The 17963-nt window shown below is 42.3% G+C and overlaps 1 protein-coding gene across 6 annotated transcripts in view; it reads right to left on the minus strand.

The window, feature by feature from the left end:
- The window catches only part of RUFY3 (RUN and FYVE domain containing 3), a 91871-nt gene that overhangs the window by 65284 nt on the left and 8624 nt on the right, over positions 1-17963 (minus strand). The window contains exons 1-2 of one of the 6 annotated variants that reach the window (XM_062198733.1): positions 6088-6576; positions 5746-5933 (exon numbers count right to left, since the gene is read on the minus strand). The exons of 4 other annotated variants lie outside the window; for them this stretch is intronic. In XM_062198733.1, the coding sequence (XP_062054717.1) occupies positions 5746-5923 (178 nt within the window). In that variant the 5' untranslated portion in view covers positions 5924-5933; positions 6088-6576. Of the gene's footprint in view, positions 1-5745; positions 6580-17963 lie in introns of those variants that run through there. One more of the 6 variants, XM_062198738.1, reaches the window with a different exon arrangement.

The following is a 17963-nucleotide window of genomic DNA, read 5'->3' on the forward strand; positions in this document are numbered from 1 at the left end:
AAATTCCTTTTAGAAACTTCTAAATCTGGGGCCAGTGCTGTAGCATAGTGAGCTAACCCTCAGCCTGTGGCATCAGCATTCTATATGGGCTCCGGTTCTAGTCCTGGCTGTTCCATCTCCATTCCAGCTCCCTGCTAATGCACCCAGGGAAAGGAGAGAAAGATGGCGCAACTACTTGTGCCCCTGCACCCATGTGGGAGACCAAGAAGAAGATCCTGGTTCCTGGCTTCAGCCTGGCCCAGCTCTGGCCCTTTGGGGAGTGAACCAGTAGATGGAACATCTCTCTCTTTCTCCACTCTCTGTATCTCTTTCAAATAAAATATATCTTTTTTTTTTTTAAAGATATATTTTATTTGAAAGACAGAGTTACAGAGAAGCAGAGAGAGAGGTCCTCCATCTGCTGGTTCACTCCCCAGATGGCCGCAACGGCTAGAGCTGCATCAATCTGAAGCCAGGATTCAGGAGCCAGGAGCTTACCCTGGGTCTCCCACGTAGGTGCAGGGCCCCAAGGACTTGGGCCAGCTTATCCTGCTTTCCCAGGCCATAGCAGAGAGCTGGATAGGAGCAGGAGCAGCTGGGACTAGAACTGGTGCACATATGGGATGCTAGGGCTTCAGGCCAGGGCTTTAACCTGCGGTGCCACAGCGCCGCCCCCCCCCCGCCCCCCAAATAAATCTTGAAAAAAGTAAAAAATTAAAAATTTCCAGATCTCCACAATATTTTTCATATTCACATAAAAGTTCTATTTTAAAAATTCAACTTTGATTCAATTTAGTAAATACAAAGGATAATAGGAATGTGAAAGAAAAATGCATCTGAAACTAGACAGCTCAAGAGCAAGTAAGGAATTTAACTTTAACTATAAATCCTGTTCAGATACCTGTTTATAGAACACTTTACAGAATAAAGGCAATATAGGCAGAATATTATTTTCTTTCTTTCTTTCTTTCTTTCTTTCTTTTTTTTTTTTTTTGGATAGGCAGAGTGGACAGTGAGAGAGAGAGAGAGAGAGAGAGACAGAGAGAAAGGTCTTCCTTTTCCGTTGGTTCACCCCTCAATGGCCACTGCGGCCGGCATATCGTGCTGATCCGAAGTCAGGAGCCAGGTGCCTCTCCTGGTCTCCCATGGGGTGCAGGGCCCAAGCACTTGGGCCATCCTCCACTGCACTCCTGGGCCACAGCAGAGAGCTGGACTGGAAGAGGAGCAACCAGGACTGAATCCGGCGCCCTGACTGGGACTGGAACCCGGTGTGACAGCGCCGCAGGCGGAGGATTAGCCTATTGAGCCACAGCACCGACCTATTTTCTCTTTTGAAATACAGCACCACTGCTATCTTTTCAGCCAACTGCAATTTAGTCACTTAAGAAACAAAATATGGAAAGCTCAGGATTTGCTTCTTTAAAGAGTCTTGTTAAAGTTTCAAAGATTTTTTTCAACATATAAATTGCTAATCAGTTAAGCTTATTATAAACTGAGTCACAGCTATAGTTGAATTTGTTGTTCAAATACCTGGTGATACTGAACGTACCTCTAAAGCCTGTTCTTCACGTATTTGTGTATACACACAGGGCATACTGAGGAATTTCTGGGGGAAACCGAAATCAAACTTCTTACTGTTTTCCTTATCCTGGAATTATAAATAATTGTTTTGGGAACGCTGCTCTAGGAAATTCACATGCAAATGGCCGCAAGGGCCAGAGCTGGGCCAGGAGCCAGGAGCTTCTTCCTGGTCTCCCAAATGGGTGCAGGGGCCCAAGTATTGGGGCCATCCTCACTGCTTTCCAAGTGCATTAGCAGAGAGCTGGATGGGAAATGGAACAGCTGGGACTTGAACCAGTGCCCACATGGGATGCAGGTGTCACAGGCAGAAGCTTAACCTGCTACACTATGCTGCAACACTGGCCCTGGTGTCATTTCTGAAATCACTACAGGAATGTGTCAAGAAATCTCTGAGGAGTTGAGCTTCCCTTCTTGGGAAGACAAGGGCACATATAAAGTCCATGGTGCTTTACTGTGAAATTTTACTTTCCTTCAAAAACCAACAAAAAATTCAAACAATGTCTCTAAAAGGTCCTTTTAAATGACGGCACATGTTTTCCTAAGCCAGGAAAATGCAAAGTGAATTTTATATAATCTAGGCTTCTGCTGTTGATTTGCAACAGTGTCAAATCACTAAATGTCCATTCAAGTCTCATTTTCCTTCCCTCCACCTTGCCCCTCAAGTGCAAGGATTCTAACTACTAAAGGAAGCTGAGGTAGAAGATAAAACCAGAGCACATAATCTGGAAAAGTGTAACTTGATTCACACTTCTGTGGTGGTGGTCAGAGGGCTAAACTGACGGTGATTACCATCAGGGACTCAAATGTCCTCTTCCTCTGCCTTCCCTAAGGGTACAGGAGACCCAGGACCTGAAGCCAGAAACTTCAGAGTCCTAAGCATTGCCTCACCTTCATCCTCCAGGCCACAGCCACTCACCATCAGCTACAGTCTACTTTGCTATCCCTTCATGTTCGCTCTCACCCACTCAGTTTGGATTTGTCTTCTCTGACCCGGACTATTTTAATAGTTATGGTTAGGGGGTCCCTGGAGAGCTTATATCCACTATATTGCTGCCAGAGTGAACATTTCGAAATAGAAACCTTACTTCATGGTACTCTAAGACACAAAGCACCAGCAGTGGTTTTTCACTATAGAATCCAGTCCGGAGTCCTCAGGATTAGGAGGTAACTTCTACAATCTAGCCTATTTAGCTTCCCAGCCTGGCACCTCATGGTGACAACCACATGCAGTTTATTCTCCTAACTGCCTGCTATTCTCTGTCTTCGCCAACTCACTGCATGATCTGCAATGCTCTTGTCCGTGTCTGCTTACTGACCACCTAGAAATCTCTCCAGCCCAAGGCCCCCTCCAGGAAGCCTCTCCTGATCACTCTGCCCTCTGTGGAATCAATTCTAGGTAATTGTTTTTACAGAAACACTATTTGTAAGAAAAGTTGTAGATAACATTCCTGGTTTTGAGAGAGAGCGAGAGAGCATGCGTGCGAGAGAGCACAATCACCTCACTGACCACCAATAAACACTGAGGGAATGAAGTGCGTGTTCTTACCCTCATGTATTTAAGGATTATGGAGGCAGAACCTCGGGGTGCAGGCTTACACTGTGGGCTGCACAGTGAAGGACAGGAATTTTTCTGAAAGCTAAATTTGGAAACTCCAAAGCCTCTGCTGCAGAAGTAAAACACAACCAGTCTGTACTACGATGACAGTACATTATAGGGCTGGTGCTGTGGTGCAGTGGGTTAAGCTGCCGCTTGTGACACTGCCTAGAATGCCAGCATCCCATTTGAATGCCCATTCACAGCCCAAATGCTCCACTTCCAACCCACCTCCATGCTTATGTGCCTAGGAAAGCAGTGGAAGGTGGCCCAAGTACCCGGGTCCCTGCTACCCACTTGGGAGATTCCGGATGGAGTTCCAGGCTCCTAACTTCAGCTGGCCCAGCTCTGGCCCTTGTAGCCATTTGGGGAGTGAACCTGAGGATGGAAGAGCTCTCTCTCTTCCCTCTCTTTCTCTGTAACTCTGCCTTTCAAATAAATCTTATTTTTGCTTTTTAAAGAAGAGACATTATGATTTTTTTTTGTCCATTTTCTTCAGTGAGAGTCAGGAGTCCTACTGCAAGATTTATGTGGTCAGATGTCTTCTACTGTGAATCAGCCAGAAGTAGACTAGATTCTAAGTGTCTAGCACCAGCAATTCCTTTTTGTCACTGAGTTGAGAGTCACATAATCATTGTCTTGGTGAATACTACTTAAATACATGTAGCTAAATTAAATCTAACAATAGTCACTGGTGTTAACATTAAAGCAGGCATTTCTTAGGTCCAAAGGACTATGTAGAGATCAGGGGAATTAGCCAGTAGACAAGGAAATAAAAGCCCCATGAAGCACCACCTGGTTTCTCAGATCATTACACCTGCCCATAAATGCTTCCAAAGACCTGTGCTTTCCCTCATTATTTTCATTTCTAACTTTTCCCAATTTAAGGGGAAATTCCCAAACTCACTGTCAGCATTTCTCCACTTTCTTCCACATCATCTATAGTTGATCAAAGGTTTCCAAAACTTCCTATGTGTTGGATTCCTTAATCACAGATATGCCACTTAGCACTTAGGTTGTAGCTCTCAAAAACTGTGGCAATATTTCTGCATGAAGGATTCAAAGAGCACTGCTCCAAATGCTTACATGAACTAATAAATCTACTTTTACACACTCATAGGAATCACGCTAAAAACAAACATACATTCAAAGTACTAAAATTGTTAATGATTATTTTTCAGACACTGAGAAACTGGATTTTACAAGTGAATATTTCATATTTAATATTTCAAACTTGGTGAATGTTTCAAAATGAATGGCAAAAATCTTAAAACGTGCACTGAGGCATCTGCTAAAAGACTTTTTGATAGCCTCCTAAAACTGTATTTTTCTTCTCCAAGATGTTTAAAACTTTAGAGGCTGTTTTAAATAGTGCTGGCATTGTACAGGATTTTAGCTGATGTCTTCTAATCTTTGTGCGTATTCTGAAACTTATAGCCTGAGGAAGAGGTCTAACTGAGGCAGAGTTTTAAAAACTACTTAAACATTTTAAAGACACACCCAACATCACTGCTTTGTTCTCTTATCTCATCCTTCCCCAAAATTTAGAGTCTGAGTGGGAAGATAAAATCCTTATCAAACAAAATGGGTGAAATCTGAGTCATGATAAGATTGCAACACAAGGTCAAGGGCAAGAAATCACTTTCCCTAACCCCATCTGCTATGATTCTCGTTAGGTCCCTCCCTGTCCTGCAGTTCTGCCTCAGTATCAGGCAGATGTTTATGAAGAACATCTCCTCATGGGCATTTCCAGCTTCATTATTTTAAAGGTAAAGAAAAAACACTAAGAAGTCATTGTATGAAAAACAAACAATCCACAGCTATGGCTCCAACTCTTTTGCTACGGTATTAAGAGAATTAAGGGGTAGAAGCTGAAATAAATGAGGAAAGAGTCTAGGATAAAGGCACAATCAAAAGACTTCAAAGGTCTCCAAGGCACTAACAGTAGAAATTTCATCAAGTGGCTCAGAATAGTCACATAAACGACATAAAAAGCAATGGCCCATAGATTCTAGGGTAGGGATTACTATATTAATCATGCATAACCTTTCCAATGCATTACACTTTTTTCAAAGGTCCATATTTATTAAATAAATGCTGAATGTAAATCTGCTTTCTCATCTAACCTAATAATCCATATTATTAAAAATAATACTTTATCAAGTATTTTCTAGATGTCAGTAAGTCTAACATATGTCCCTCTAAGCGTTTCTACTATATTATCATGTACAATCCTATATTTATAGCCATGTTGTGTTAAATTACTGTTTAAGAATTACTATACTTTCTATAATATATGAATAAAATTAACAGCTTTTTCATTATTGATTAGGATAAGATGTGATATGTGACCTCTAATGTTCTCATGAGAGGCTTAAAGATAAAGAACACTAAATAGGCACCAGCATCTTTTGAAAGAGAGTAGGGAAAAATATAATTTTTCCCTGGTAAGTGAGACAGGGAGCAGAGTGGTAGGTAAGGATGAAAGGGTTTCCGGGCCATTCACAGTTTATAGAGTGTAGGTTCTTCCTACCTCCCCAGGGCCCTCCCAGCCCCCTGTAACAACTAGGATGCTGGTGAGACACCCGTACCTTCATGGGTAGGCTCTGGGTCAGGTGTAAGTGAGATGTCATCCAGCTCTCGCAGACAGAGCCATTCTCCATCCATAGACACTCGGAATTTGCAAAGGTAGATGGTCTCCATGGCAGCCTGTGTGATCTTGTCAGTGGTGGGGGTTGGCATATCGGTCGGAGGTGTCAGAGCAGACATGATGACTCAGCTGGGACCACAACACACACACACACACACACACCACAAAAATAAATAAGAGCTCCTCACCAAAAAACCCCGACCCAAAGCTCTCAAACAAAGCTTTCCAGAAAAGGGGTGGGGGAGGCTATAAAAAACAAAAAGCGAAAAACAAGGAAAAATACCTTATGGTTTAAGAACCAAATGCTCAAGAAAATTCTGTACTATCTCTTCTTATGGACAGTTCCTACCACATAGCGAAATACGATGATGCCTCTCTTCTCTCAGCTGCTTGTCCTTTGATCGTCCCCTCCCTACCCTTTTCTCCGCAGCTCAGCAATAGCCTTGAAATCCTGCCCAGCCGATGCTGCTTTAGCTGGCTTTAAAAAACTGGCCTTGGCATGAAGAAGTGGAAAAAAAAAAATCCTCCTTCTCTGTGCAGGGGAAAAAAAACCACAAAAGAAAACCTGAACAAAAAATTAAACCTGTGTTTTCAATTTAGCTTTAAAAAATCCTGAACTGTAGAAATCACTTCTAGGATCTGCTCAGATGAGTCGGGATGCTGAGTTCTAATAGGATTGGTTGTGCGCAGTAAGCAGGGTGTTGACCAAAATGGCTGACTAATGAACTGAACTGAAAATTCAGGCTCATGTGACCAGCTGCTCTGAACGTCAGGCGAGCAATTCCCAGGATGCTTTATAGATGCTGCTGATGCAGGGAGAGCAATTAGGCTGCTCTCTCTCATTCTGTACAGCCCACTTCCAGACCGTGCTAGTCAAACTGTGATCAGACATAACACAATGCACATATCCTCATCAATTGCCCGCACTGGGGAACACAGGGCTGAATAACAAGAGGACAATGAACACTGGGTAATGCTCCACAGCAAAGATGGTGAAAGAGGCAGTGAGATCAATTTAACAAGAACATATCTCACCTCTTTTATCCTTAGGTACACAGCTCTTAAAGTTCTATTCTATGTTAAAGGCGGTATTTTCAGAAAAGCTACAGCAGATTTTGTTCTCACTAATGATTTTGATCTCCAAAGTACAAAGACCTGACTTTTTAGACTAGGCAGAAATGCAGGACAGAAAGTTAAAGCTGAAAAAAATAAAATCCTTCCTGATTAATGGCAATTTCCCTCCTTTTTTGATATTACCTATTGTTTGTAAGCAGAAGATAAAACCATGTTCTATTTAAAAATCCTCCCATCCATACTGAAGACTCACTGTCACACTCACTTGAACCAACCAACCAATATATACAAACTTATGATATTAGCCGCTGAGGTCTGAAATTAATTAAATGTTGTTTTAAATTACTCTGTTTAAGAATCAGTATTCTTAAACCAAAAGATACCAAAAGGGCAGGTACATGCTTTCTGAGCTACAGAAATAACAAGGAGAGGAATGAAATGGATCTTCTTTGAAACTGCTTTCGACAACTGAATATAAGGTTTTTTTTCTGTTTTTATAGCAGATGATTTTTCTATTTAAGAGTTGCGGTTTTAAGAAAGACCATACAACTTCAAAAAATATAACCTAAGACTATTTATTCCATTGTAGGGATTCTTATCAGATGGACATTTTGATTTACCTGATCTCTGAAAACTAGAAGAATATTATTTGGATAATATTCATGGAATATTCATAAATGCTCCACCTTAATTGGAGACGGAGTTCAAAGAAAGAATGCTAAGAGCTGAATTCTGCAAACAGGCATTGTTAGAAGAAGGATAAACTGGTATAATGTGAGAATGTATGTACAGATGTTCCTGGACTTAGAATGGGGTTACATCCCTATAAATCCACTATAAGATGCATTTAATACAGCTAACCTGGGTGCTAGTTCTAGTCCCGGCTGCTCTTCTTCTGATCCAGCTCTCTGCTATGGCCTGGGAAGGTAGTAGAGGATAGCCCAAGTCCTTGGGCCCCTGCATCTGCATGGGAGATCCGGAGGAAGCTCCTGGCTCCTGACTTCGGATTGCCACAGCTCTGGCCGTTGTGGCAATTTGGGGAGTGAACCAGTGATGGAAGATCTCTCTCTCTCTGTCTCTACCTCTCTCTGTAACTCTTTCAAATAAATAAAAACAAATCTTTTTTTTTTTAAAGTACACCTTTCCTGCAGAACATCATAGCTTGACAATACAGTGCAACCAGTCCTCGACTTTCAATGGTTCAGTTTATGACTTTACAATGGTGCAAAAGTGGTTTGTAGTTTGTCAAAAGCAGAGTTTGCCTCTTGAGATTTTCCAGGGCTAACCATATGATGCAGGATACTCTACTGGAATGCAGCCTGGCAGCACAACAGTCATGAAGGGAACAACTGATATCCCCAGAGTACTATATTGCTGAGCTATGACATTCGGTAGGTTAAGGGTAGTGAATGCATTTTTCAAGTTCTTTCACCTATGATGACTTTATCAGGACATAACTCCATCCTGAGATAAGAAGCATTGTAGAATCTCAGGTGTTTCCCTTTGTGATCGCATGGCCCCCTAGGAGCCGTAGCTGCTGCCCCTGCTCAGCATCTGGAGGGAGGATCGTATTTAAGATGGCTAGCCTGGGAAAGTAGCCAAAGTCAAAATCTAAAGGACAGTTTCTACTGAATGTTTATAACTCTTGCACTCTTGTCAAAGTCAAAACACTGTAATTCAAGGACCCTCTATGTACATGTTTCTTTATAATAGGGGTGGGTAATCAGTAAATTACTAAGGAAAATAAAACATTCCTAATTTATTTCTCTCTCATTATCGCCCAACATCTGGACCCAGAGTAATTAATTTACTTCTTCAGTCAGCAAGTATTCACTGAGATGTGCTCTCCACGCCAGGTGGCAAACTAGGTAATGTACATGCAGCAAAGACAGGACTCTTTTATCAAGGCAATAGTTACATACCCAAATGTAGAACACAGGCTATCATCTACCACATTCACATGTATTTGCAGTTCAATTCCTTTTTAGCCAAACATATTTCCATCACATATATTAACACAGAATTTCTGCCTACTTCAAAACATATTAAGTCATCATTAAAACCTATATATTACACTGAACAGTTCCAGGAACCACAACTACAGTCTTTGTTATCTGTATTAGCTATGTCAAGCGTCTAGGTCCCTGAGACATCCATAAAATACAGAACAATGAGCTGGCGCCGTGGCTCACTTGGTTAATCTTCCACCTGCGGCGCTGGCATCCCATATGGGCGCCGGGTTCTAGTCCCAGTTGCTCCTCTTCCAGTCCAGCTCTCTGCTGTGGCCCGGGAAGGCAGTGGAGGATGGCCCAGGTGCTTGGGCCCCTGCACCCTCATGGGAGACCAGGAGGAAACACCTGGCTCCTGGCTTTGGATGGATGCAGCTCTGGCCGTAGCGGCCATTTGGGGGGTGAACCAACAGAAGGAAGATCTTTCTCTCTGTCTCTCTCACTGTCTAACTCTACCTGTCCAAAAAAAAAAAAAAAAAAAAAAATAGAACAATGAATACATGAAGAATCTAAATGTTTGGCTACTGCCTGGGGTCCAATACAATAGCCTCTTCTTTTCCAAAGGGGATACATTTCAAGATCGCCATTGGATGCAGGAAACTGAGGGTAGCACTATACTCATGATGACCTTTCCTATCCTATTCATGCATACCTATGATATATCTTAGCTTATAAAGTAGGCACAGTGTAAGATTGAAAACAATGACTAATGATAAATAGGGCAATAACAGCAATACTTGTTTAATGTAATAAAAAGGTGATTGTGGTCTGTCTCTTTCAAGTACCTTACTGCATAGTTCTCACTTTTCTTGTGAAGATATGAAAAACAATGCCTACAAGGTGAGTGGGAAGTAACTGAATGATGTGGGCATTATGACCCAGCATTAGGCTACCACATGAGGGTTACTTGAACAAAACAATTTATCTGCTAATGGAAGGGTGGTGTATGTAACAAGGATACACTGGACTAATGATTGAGTCACATCTAGAACAAGAAGGTATAAGATTTTATCACACTACTCAGAAAACAGAGTGAAATTTAAAATGTATTAATTGCTTACTTCTGGAATTTTCCATGTAATGAATCACAGTGGACTGTCAGTAACAAACTGTGGAAAGCAAAACTGGGTAAGACAGGATTACTGTCCCTACACTTAGCCTTGTCACAAACCCTGATAAACAATCTTTCACCAACCAATAAGCATTTATTAACCTTGAATAGGAGATTTGGATTGATTACAACACACCAGCACAACAGGATTAACTAGGTTAGGAAGTAAAAAACTTAGTTAACATTCCTTTCCAAGATCCCTCCCAACCCCCTTTCTCTCCAGATAGATTATACAGGGACAGAAGCCCAAAACAACTGAAATTTTGGCAAGGACAAAAAAGCCTGGTCACCCTCTAGCTTCACAGGTCTATATACTTGAGGAGGCATTAACAGTCATTTCAGAAATAAGAACTGAGGGTGAGCAGGAAAACCTGTACTTCCACTATTGGAATCACACCTGTTCTTTAGGTAAATGTCATTGAGTCTTCAGAATGAGCAGTTGCTTACTGTTCATAAATGATGAACTCATTAAAAATTTTTATTATTTATACAAGACTAATAATAAAAAATAATTTTAAAGATTGCTTAGTATTGCTTTTACCATTGGGTCTTTACTAAGTAAATGTACTGGCCTTAAATATAAAGACAATATTAAGCTGCCAATAAGATACATACACTTTGACTTTTTTTTTCTCATAGACACACTAATTACAAGCTTTACTCAAGTATTTTCTCATCTATCCTCATTCATGAATAATGGCTCACATTTGTAAGATGATTGTGTGGAGAGTGTGATGCAATCTGTGGCTCTAAAACAGGTTACACTTGTGTGAAGTTCAAATCCAAGAAAAATTGTATGTTCTTGTTGCCTAAACACTGAATTTTCCACATTATGACTGATTCAGAGCAATGTATGGCCCTGATCATTCCTATTTTTAAAATATTATTATTGGGGCCAGTGTTGTGGCTCAGCGGGTTAAAGCCCTGGCCTGAAGCGCTGGCATCCCATATGGGCAATGGTTCTAGTCCCAGCTGCTCCTCTTCCGATCCAGCTCTCTGCTATGGTCTGGAAAAGTAGTGGAAGATGGCCCAAGTCCTTGGGCCCCTGCACCCACATGAGAGACCTGGAAGAAGCTCCTGGCTCCTGGCTTCGGATCAGCACAGCTCCGGCCGTTGCGGCCACCTGGGGAGTGAACCATCGGATGGAAGACCTCTCTCTGTCTTTACCTCTCTCTGTAACTCAAATAAATAAAATAAATCTTTAAAAAATATTATTATTAATGTATGGATATTAAAAACAATGTAGTTGTAGTTAGCTCTTTTTTTTTTTTTTTAGCTTTATAGAAAGGGTTTCATGCCGCATACAACCTTCTAAGCCTTTCACTCAACATCTCATCTTCTAACATGCACCCACCCTGTAATGTGCAGTTGTGGTTTATTTATCCTTTCAGCTGATGGATAAGGAAATATTCCATTGTATGTATAAGCAATTTTCTGATTCATTTTCACACTGGTGGACATTTGGAATATTTCTAATTTTGTTCGTTTTGAATTATAGGCATATTATTTAGATTTTTTTTTTTTCAGAAATCGATTTTTTTTGGCAAGTATGCCAATTCTTCCTAACAGGTTTGAGGGAAAGAGGCCATGTCATTTATTTGATAGTAACCTCTTTCTATTTAGCTGTTCCTATTCTAGACATAATATTGCTTCTTAAAATGTCAGCTGTGTACTACATCAATCTGTAAAGCCCACAAAATCTGTTTTCTGAGGCTTCCTGAGTCATGGTTTCACAATATGAGAAGAAAAATCTCATTAACCTCCCCTTTTACTACTTGCTGTTAGCATGACAGGAGGTCTGTGATGAATTATCATTATGACGACACTGGTGGAAAGCCCAGATGTTTCTGCTAAGTTGCAAGAGTACTCATCTGAATGTCCATGATTATCTCACATGCTCCCAGTCCACAACCACCTCCCCTCCTCTCCCAGCACCAAAATCTATTCCATCTACCTCTGCCTCTGAGATTTCTTCAATTTTAGTTTTATATACTTGGTTGTAGACATTAACTAAGGGTGACAATAAGTAATAATATAGTAATTATACCTGGGAAGCTGAGTTCTTATTTTTTTAGAAATAAATGCCACCAGGAGTATTATAATGCATCATCTTTTTCATGTATTAAAATTAACCAGCATAACACTAGAGTAACTTCTATCTTGAAAAGTAAAATTGATTTCATGGCTCATTGGCAGTAGGCAATTATTAACAGCAGAAGAGCTTACAACAACCTAGTGGGTGGGTGACCTTGGGAAATCGATCCTCCTTTGCCTCAATTTACTCAGCTTTACTGTAAAAGGAAACTAAAAGCTAGTTTCACAGGGCAGACATTTGGTGCAGTGGTTAAAGCTCCACATTGGATACCTGCATCCCGTATTAGAAGGTCTGAGTTCAAGTCCCTGCTCTGCCTCTGATCCAGTGTCCTGCTAACACTAACTCTGGGAGGCAGCAGGTGATGGCTCAAGTAATTGGGTCAAGTAATTGTGGGAGACTCAGATTAAGTTCTGGGCTCCTGGCTTTGGCCTGGCCTAGTCCTGGTTGTTGCAGGCATTTGGGGAATGAGTCAGCAGAAGGACAGTCTCTTTTTCTGCTTTTCAAAGGGTACATGAGAAGAAATTTGCCTGTTTTGTATACCATTTATACACCTGCTCAAAACAGTACCTACCAAATGCCAGGTTATCAAAAGATTCTTGCTAGTATAGTACCCTAAACCAATTTGTTGGTATATGTATTCTTTAATTTTTTTTAATAAAAATTTATTTACTTATTTGAAAGGTGGAGTTACAGAGGGAGAGAGAGAGGGAAGAGAAAGAGAAGATCTTTCATCCACTGGCATACTCTCCAAATGGCCACAACAACTGTGGTTGGGCCAGGCTGAAACCAGGAGCCCAAGACTCCACGTGGGTGGCAGGGACCAAGTACTTAGGCCATCTTCTATTGCTTTCCCAGGCACATTATCTGGGAACTGGACCAGAAGTGGAACAGCCAGGACTCCCAACCCAGCGCTCATGTTGGATTCTGGCATCATAGGCAGTAGCTTATCCTGGGTACTACAACTTTGGTGCATGGTATATGTAATTCTAAAGCACTTCATAGTATTACAATTGTATTCTTCCACCTTCTTATTTTACTTCAACCTTGAAAACCACTATCATAACATAGGCATTTTTCATGTAACAGAACAGATTAATTCATTTAACATGTACAGGACACCTGCTAAGTATCAGTGGTTTAGCATACAGAAGGAAAAACAAGGCAATAAGCAACATATATTTAAAAAATTCCTATGTCCCTGTTATATACATGGACTGTTCAGGGTTGTTCACATACATATTTTCCTCTATCAAACTGGGTATCTGAGCATTTCATTTGTTCATTCATTCATTCATTCATTGTTAGTGAGTAGAAAGAACCAGAGGGTTGTTGCCTGAAAAGCAGTATGATGGAACTTGTGGACCCTGGAGTCCAAAGGCCCACATTGAACCTCAGGACTGCCATACTGCTCCACTCTGTGCCCATTTCTTCATGAACAAATTAGGGAAAATTAACTGCCTCAGAGTTCAATGAAGTAATGTCAGTAAAATGCTTAGCGTGGCATTTGGCACAAAGCAAGCAGCAAGGAAACAAAGTCAGCCATTATGCTTAGTATAAGTGCTTCTGAGAGATCTGGAAAACACTGACCACCCCACGAGCAAAGGGTACACTGTGGTGTCTCTGGTCTTGAGAAGGGGTAGAGAGATGGGTCAGGATTTTACCAAGCATTCACATCTGGTGACTGGACATTAAAAAGACAGCAGAAGCAGAGAAATGTCTGTGGAGAGTCCCGAAACACATTAAGTCAGAAGAACCACACTCTAAGAGGAAACATGCTGAAACAACTTCTGCTTTTCCATGCCCCTGGCTAGCTAGGCCACCAGTCTCTCCCTCACCACACATCACGAGGTTCCTCCCCTTTTGGTCAAGCTTCCTGGCCTCTGTCCAACCACCACCTCTGACACATGCAGAGTGTTGAGTCCATTTGGTAGGGAGCAAATCTACAGCGAGGCAGTTATGCTAAAGGCTCTGGAATCCCACGTGCGCCAGCATCTTTGGGGTGCTCAGGAAGGCGACAGTGCAGTCACAGCCATGTTGACACCCTCTCAAGCTCTACCACTGTGGACTCTAAAAGCCTGTCCTTTCACCTAATTTCAAATCAACTCTAATGCGTATGGTGCACCACTGACTTCCCAAGACAGATTGGCAAAGCTCATGCTTGAGCCACGTGGCACTGCAGAGAGAAGCAATATTCACAGAACTTAGGAAGAAATGCAACAGCTATGATATCCTGCCAAGCTCACTAAAATAAGATTCTACCTTTATTTATGGTGGCCACAGGTTGCCTATATGCAATGGAGGGCTAGCCCGTCTTTTAGTCAATTCTTTCATTAATTAAGGAATTTTTCAAAAACATTAAGTCAACAAAGAAAAACCATTATCTCATCCAGCTAATTCTGTTATACTTTTCATCAGCATAGCTAGACTTTTTACATGCATGTATATTTTTAAAAGCTTTACTTATTGTGCCAACATCCCATATAGGTGCCAGCTTAAGTCCCAACTACTCCACTGGCTGCTATGGCAGGGGCTGAACCTGGCCGAAGCCAGGAGGTTCATCTGGTCTCCCATGTGGGTAGAAGGGGTTCAAACACTTGGGTCATCTTCTACTGTTTTTCCAGGCCATCAACAGAGAGCTGGATCAGAAGTGGAGCAGTTGGGACACAACTGGCACCCATATGGGATGTCAGCATTGCAAGTGGTGGCTTTCCCAGCTATGCCACAATGCTGGTCCCCATGCCTATATTCTATGCTAGAAAAACATGTTCTTTTTGTTTATTAACGAAATTCTACCATTTTAGTCTACAGAGTTCTGTGACAAAGCAAACAAAAAGGGAAAAGAGGCAAGGCAGAACATAATCAGGTGAATATGCTTGAGGTCAATACTTGTTTTTCAGTTGCAAGAGTTAATTTCTAGCCGGTGCCGTGGCTTAACAGGCTAATCCTCCGCCTTGCGGCGCCAGCACACCGGGTTCTAGTCCCGGTTGGGACGCCGGATTCTATCCCGGTTGCCCCCCTTCCAGGCCAGCTCTCTGCTATGGCCCGGGAAGGCAGTGGAGGATGGCCCAAGTCCTTGGGTCCTGCACCCGCATGGGAGACCAGGAGAAGCACCTGGCTCCTGGCTTCGGATCAGCACGATGTGCCAGCCGCAGCAACCACTGGAGGGTGAACCAACGGCAAAAAAAGGAAGACCTTTCTCTCTGTCTCTCTCTCTCTCTCTCACTATCCACTCTGCCTGTCAAAAAAAAAAAAAAAAAAAGTTAGTTTCTGTACCACCTTTTTTCTGTTCACCCTCCAATCAGCAACCCTTTCTGCCCTCTGCCCAAACTGGCTTCTGTAAGACCTTGGTAAGAACACAAAGTGATAAAGAACATGGACTTTGGGCTCAGATTACTTAGGAATATTCATTCTCTAATCTTCAGTTAAAAAAAATCATTAAGAACTAGTTTTCTGTATGACCCATAAAAATGTTCTACAAGGGACAAGTGTTTGACATAATGGCTTTGACGGTGGTTGGGATGGTCACATCCCATATCAAAAAGCCTGGATTGGAGTCACAGCTCCACCTTCCAGATAATGTATACCTTGGGAGACAGCAGGTGATGGCTCAAGTACTTGGGTCCCTGACACACACAGGGGAGAGAGAGATGGAGCTCTCAGCTCCAGGCTTTGGCCTAGCCCAGACCCAGCTGTTGCAAGCAACTGAGGAGTAAATTAGCAGATAAGAGGTCTCTGTCTCTCAAAAAAAAAAAAAAAAAAAAAAAAAATCCCACAAATGGAAATCACAATTTCTATTATTATCTTACAAGTAACATTCTTTTTTTTTTGACAGGCAGAGTTAGACAGTGAGAGAGAGAGAGACAGAGAGAAAGGTCTTCCTTTGCCGTTGGTTCACCTCTCAATGGCCACTGCGGCTGGCGCACCGTGCTGATCCGAAGTCAGGAGTCAGGTGCTTCTCCTGGTCTCCCATGGGGTGCAGAGCCCAAGGACTTGGGCCATCCTCCACTGCCTTCCCGGGCCATAGCAGAGAGCTGGACTGGAAGAGGAGCAACCGGGACAGAATCTGGCGCCCCGACCGGGACTAGAACCTGGTGTGCCGGTGCCGCAGGCGGAGGATTAGCCTAGTGAGCCGCAGCGCCGGCCTAGTAACATTCTTTATTGTAAATTTTTTGGGTGAGAAAGCTACAGTAAGCCTCTGTTATATAAATGAAGAGCCTTTTAGGACCCATCCTCTAGTAACCAGAATGAAGCTGAGAAGAAAAAGAAAACTCTTCATAAATGACCTACGATTATCAAAAGGGGAGCAGCCAAAGCAAATTCAAAGATTCAAAGGGTCAGTCCCATATTCTGCAATGGTTGCTTTGTCAATCAGAAATGCCATTTGACTTTTTGATTATACTAGGTTGGAAGAACAAGTGAAAACACAAGGGCAAAGGCAGAAGAGGAGGAGAGAAGATGGCATGGAGAACAACCTATGATGGCTCAGGCAGCAGGGGTAACAGCAGCAGAGCCAGGAAGGTGAGCAACAGAGGCAGGAAACGGGAAGGTGACCAAGCTGCCTGCCCCTCAGTAACTCAGGATGGTCCAGGTCATTTCAGCTGCACACAGAGAGCAGCTAGCTGCACTTAAATGCTCTTTTCTTTCTTTTTTAATTAATTAATTTTAAATTTGAAAGGCAGAGAGAGAGAGAGAGAGAGAGAAAATCTTCCTTTTGCTGGTTCACTCCCCAAATGGCTGCAATGGGCCAGGACAAAGCCAGGAGCCAGGAGCTTCTTCTGAGTCTCCCAAGTGGGTGCAGGGGCTCTCCTCCACTGCTCTCCAGGCACATCAGCATGGGGCTGGACTGGAAGTGTAGCAGCTGGGACTTGAACCAGAGCCCATATGGGATGCGGGCACTGTAAGCAGAGGCTTAAACACAATGCTGGCCCCACTTAAGATACTTTTAATGGTTTAACTCCAGTTCTCTAGAGGTCACTTACCTACAATTATACATAATCTGATGATGCTATGTTTCTCACAGATTTTTCTTTCTTTTTTTGATAATGGGTGCTTTTATCTGTCACTTCACAAAATAACATTTCATGGATCAGAAAATGTCTTTGCTCTCTTAATAAGGCAGGAGAAGAGCTGAAAGCTAACAGACTTGTGAATCACAGTATGGTAAATGGGTGCTGATCTATACTGAACATACCAAGGAGTGTCTTTCTAAAAAAAAAAAAAAAAAAAAAAAAAAAATCACAAATTAACTTGTTGTTTCAAAATCTACTTGTAGGAAGGTGAATGCTCAAGACTTTGAGGTTCTGAGGGTTTGATCCTTCCTTCTATATCTCACAGCTTGGGTAGGTACCTCTATATTTACAAAATAGAATCAAGTACTTTTCAGACTTTAAAAGGCATACAGCAGGGGCTGGTGCTGTGGCGTAGTGGGCAAAGCCACCGCCTGCAGTGCCGGCATCCCATATGGGCGCCAGTTCAAGACCTGGCTGCTCCACTTCTGATTCAGCTCTCTGTTATGGCCTGGGAAAGCAGTGGAGGATGGCCCAAGTCCATGGGCCCCTGCACCCACGCAAGAGACCTGGAAGAAGCTCCTGATTCCTGGCTTTGGATTGACACAGCTCCAGCCATAGCGGCCATCTGGGGAGTGAACCATCGGATGGAAGACCCCCACCCCCGCCTCTCCTTCTGTCTCTGTGTGTAACTGTGACTTTCAAGTAAAATAAAGAAATTTTTTTAAAGGCACACAGCAGATGAACTGATGAATGTATATTCAACTCCTGTATGTTTCCTAGAGTATTATTAAGTTTAAAAAATAAGAAAGAGAGCCAATAACAGAAATTGGGATGGTCCATGAAGTATAAACTACAATAAAC

Source organism: Lepus europaeus, chromosome 8, assembly GCF_033115175.1.
Source record: "Lepus europaeus isolate LE1 chromosome 8, mLepTim1.pri, whole genome shotgun sequence".
NCBI classification, from domain to species: Eukaryota; Metazoa; Chordata; class Mammalia; order Lagomorpha; family Leporidae; genus Lepus; species Lepus europaeus.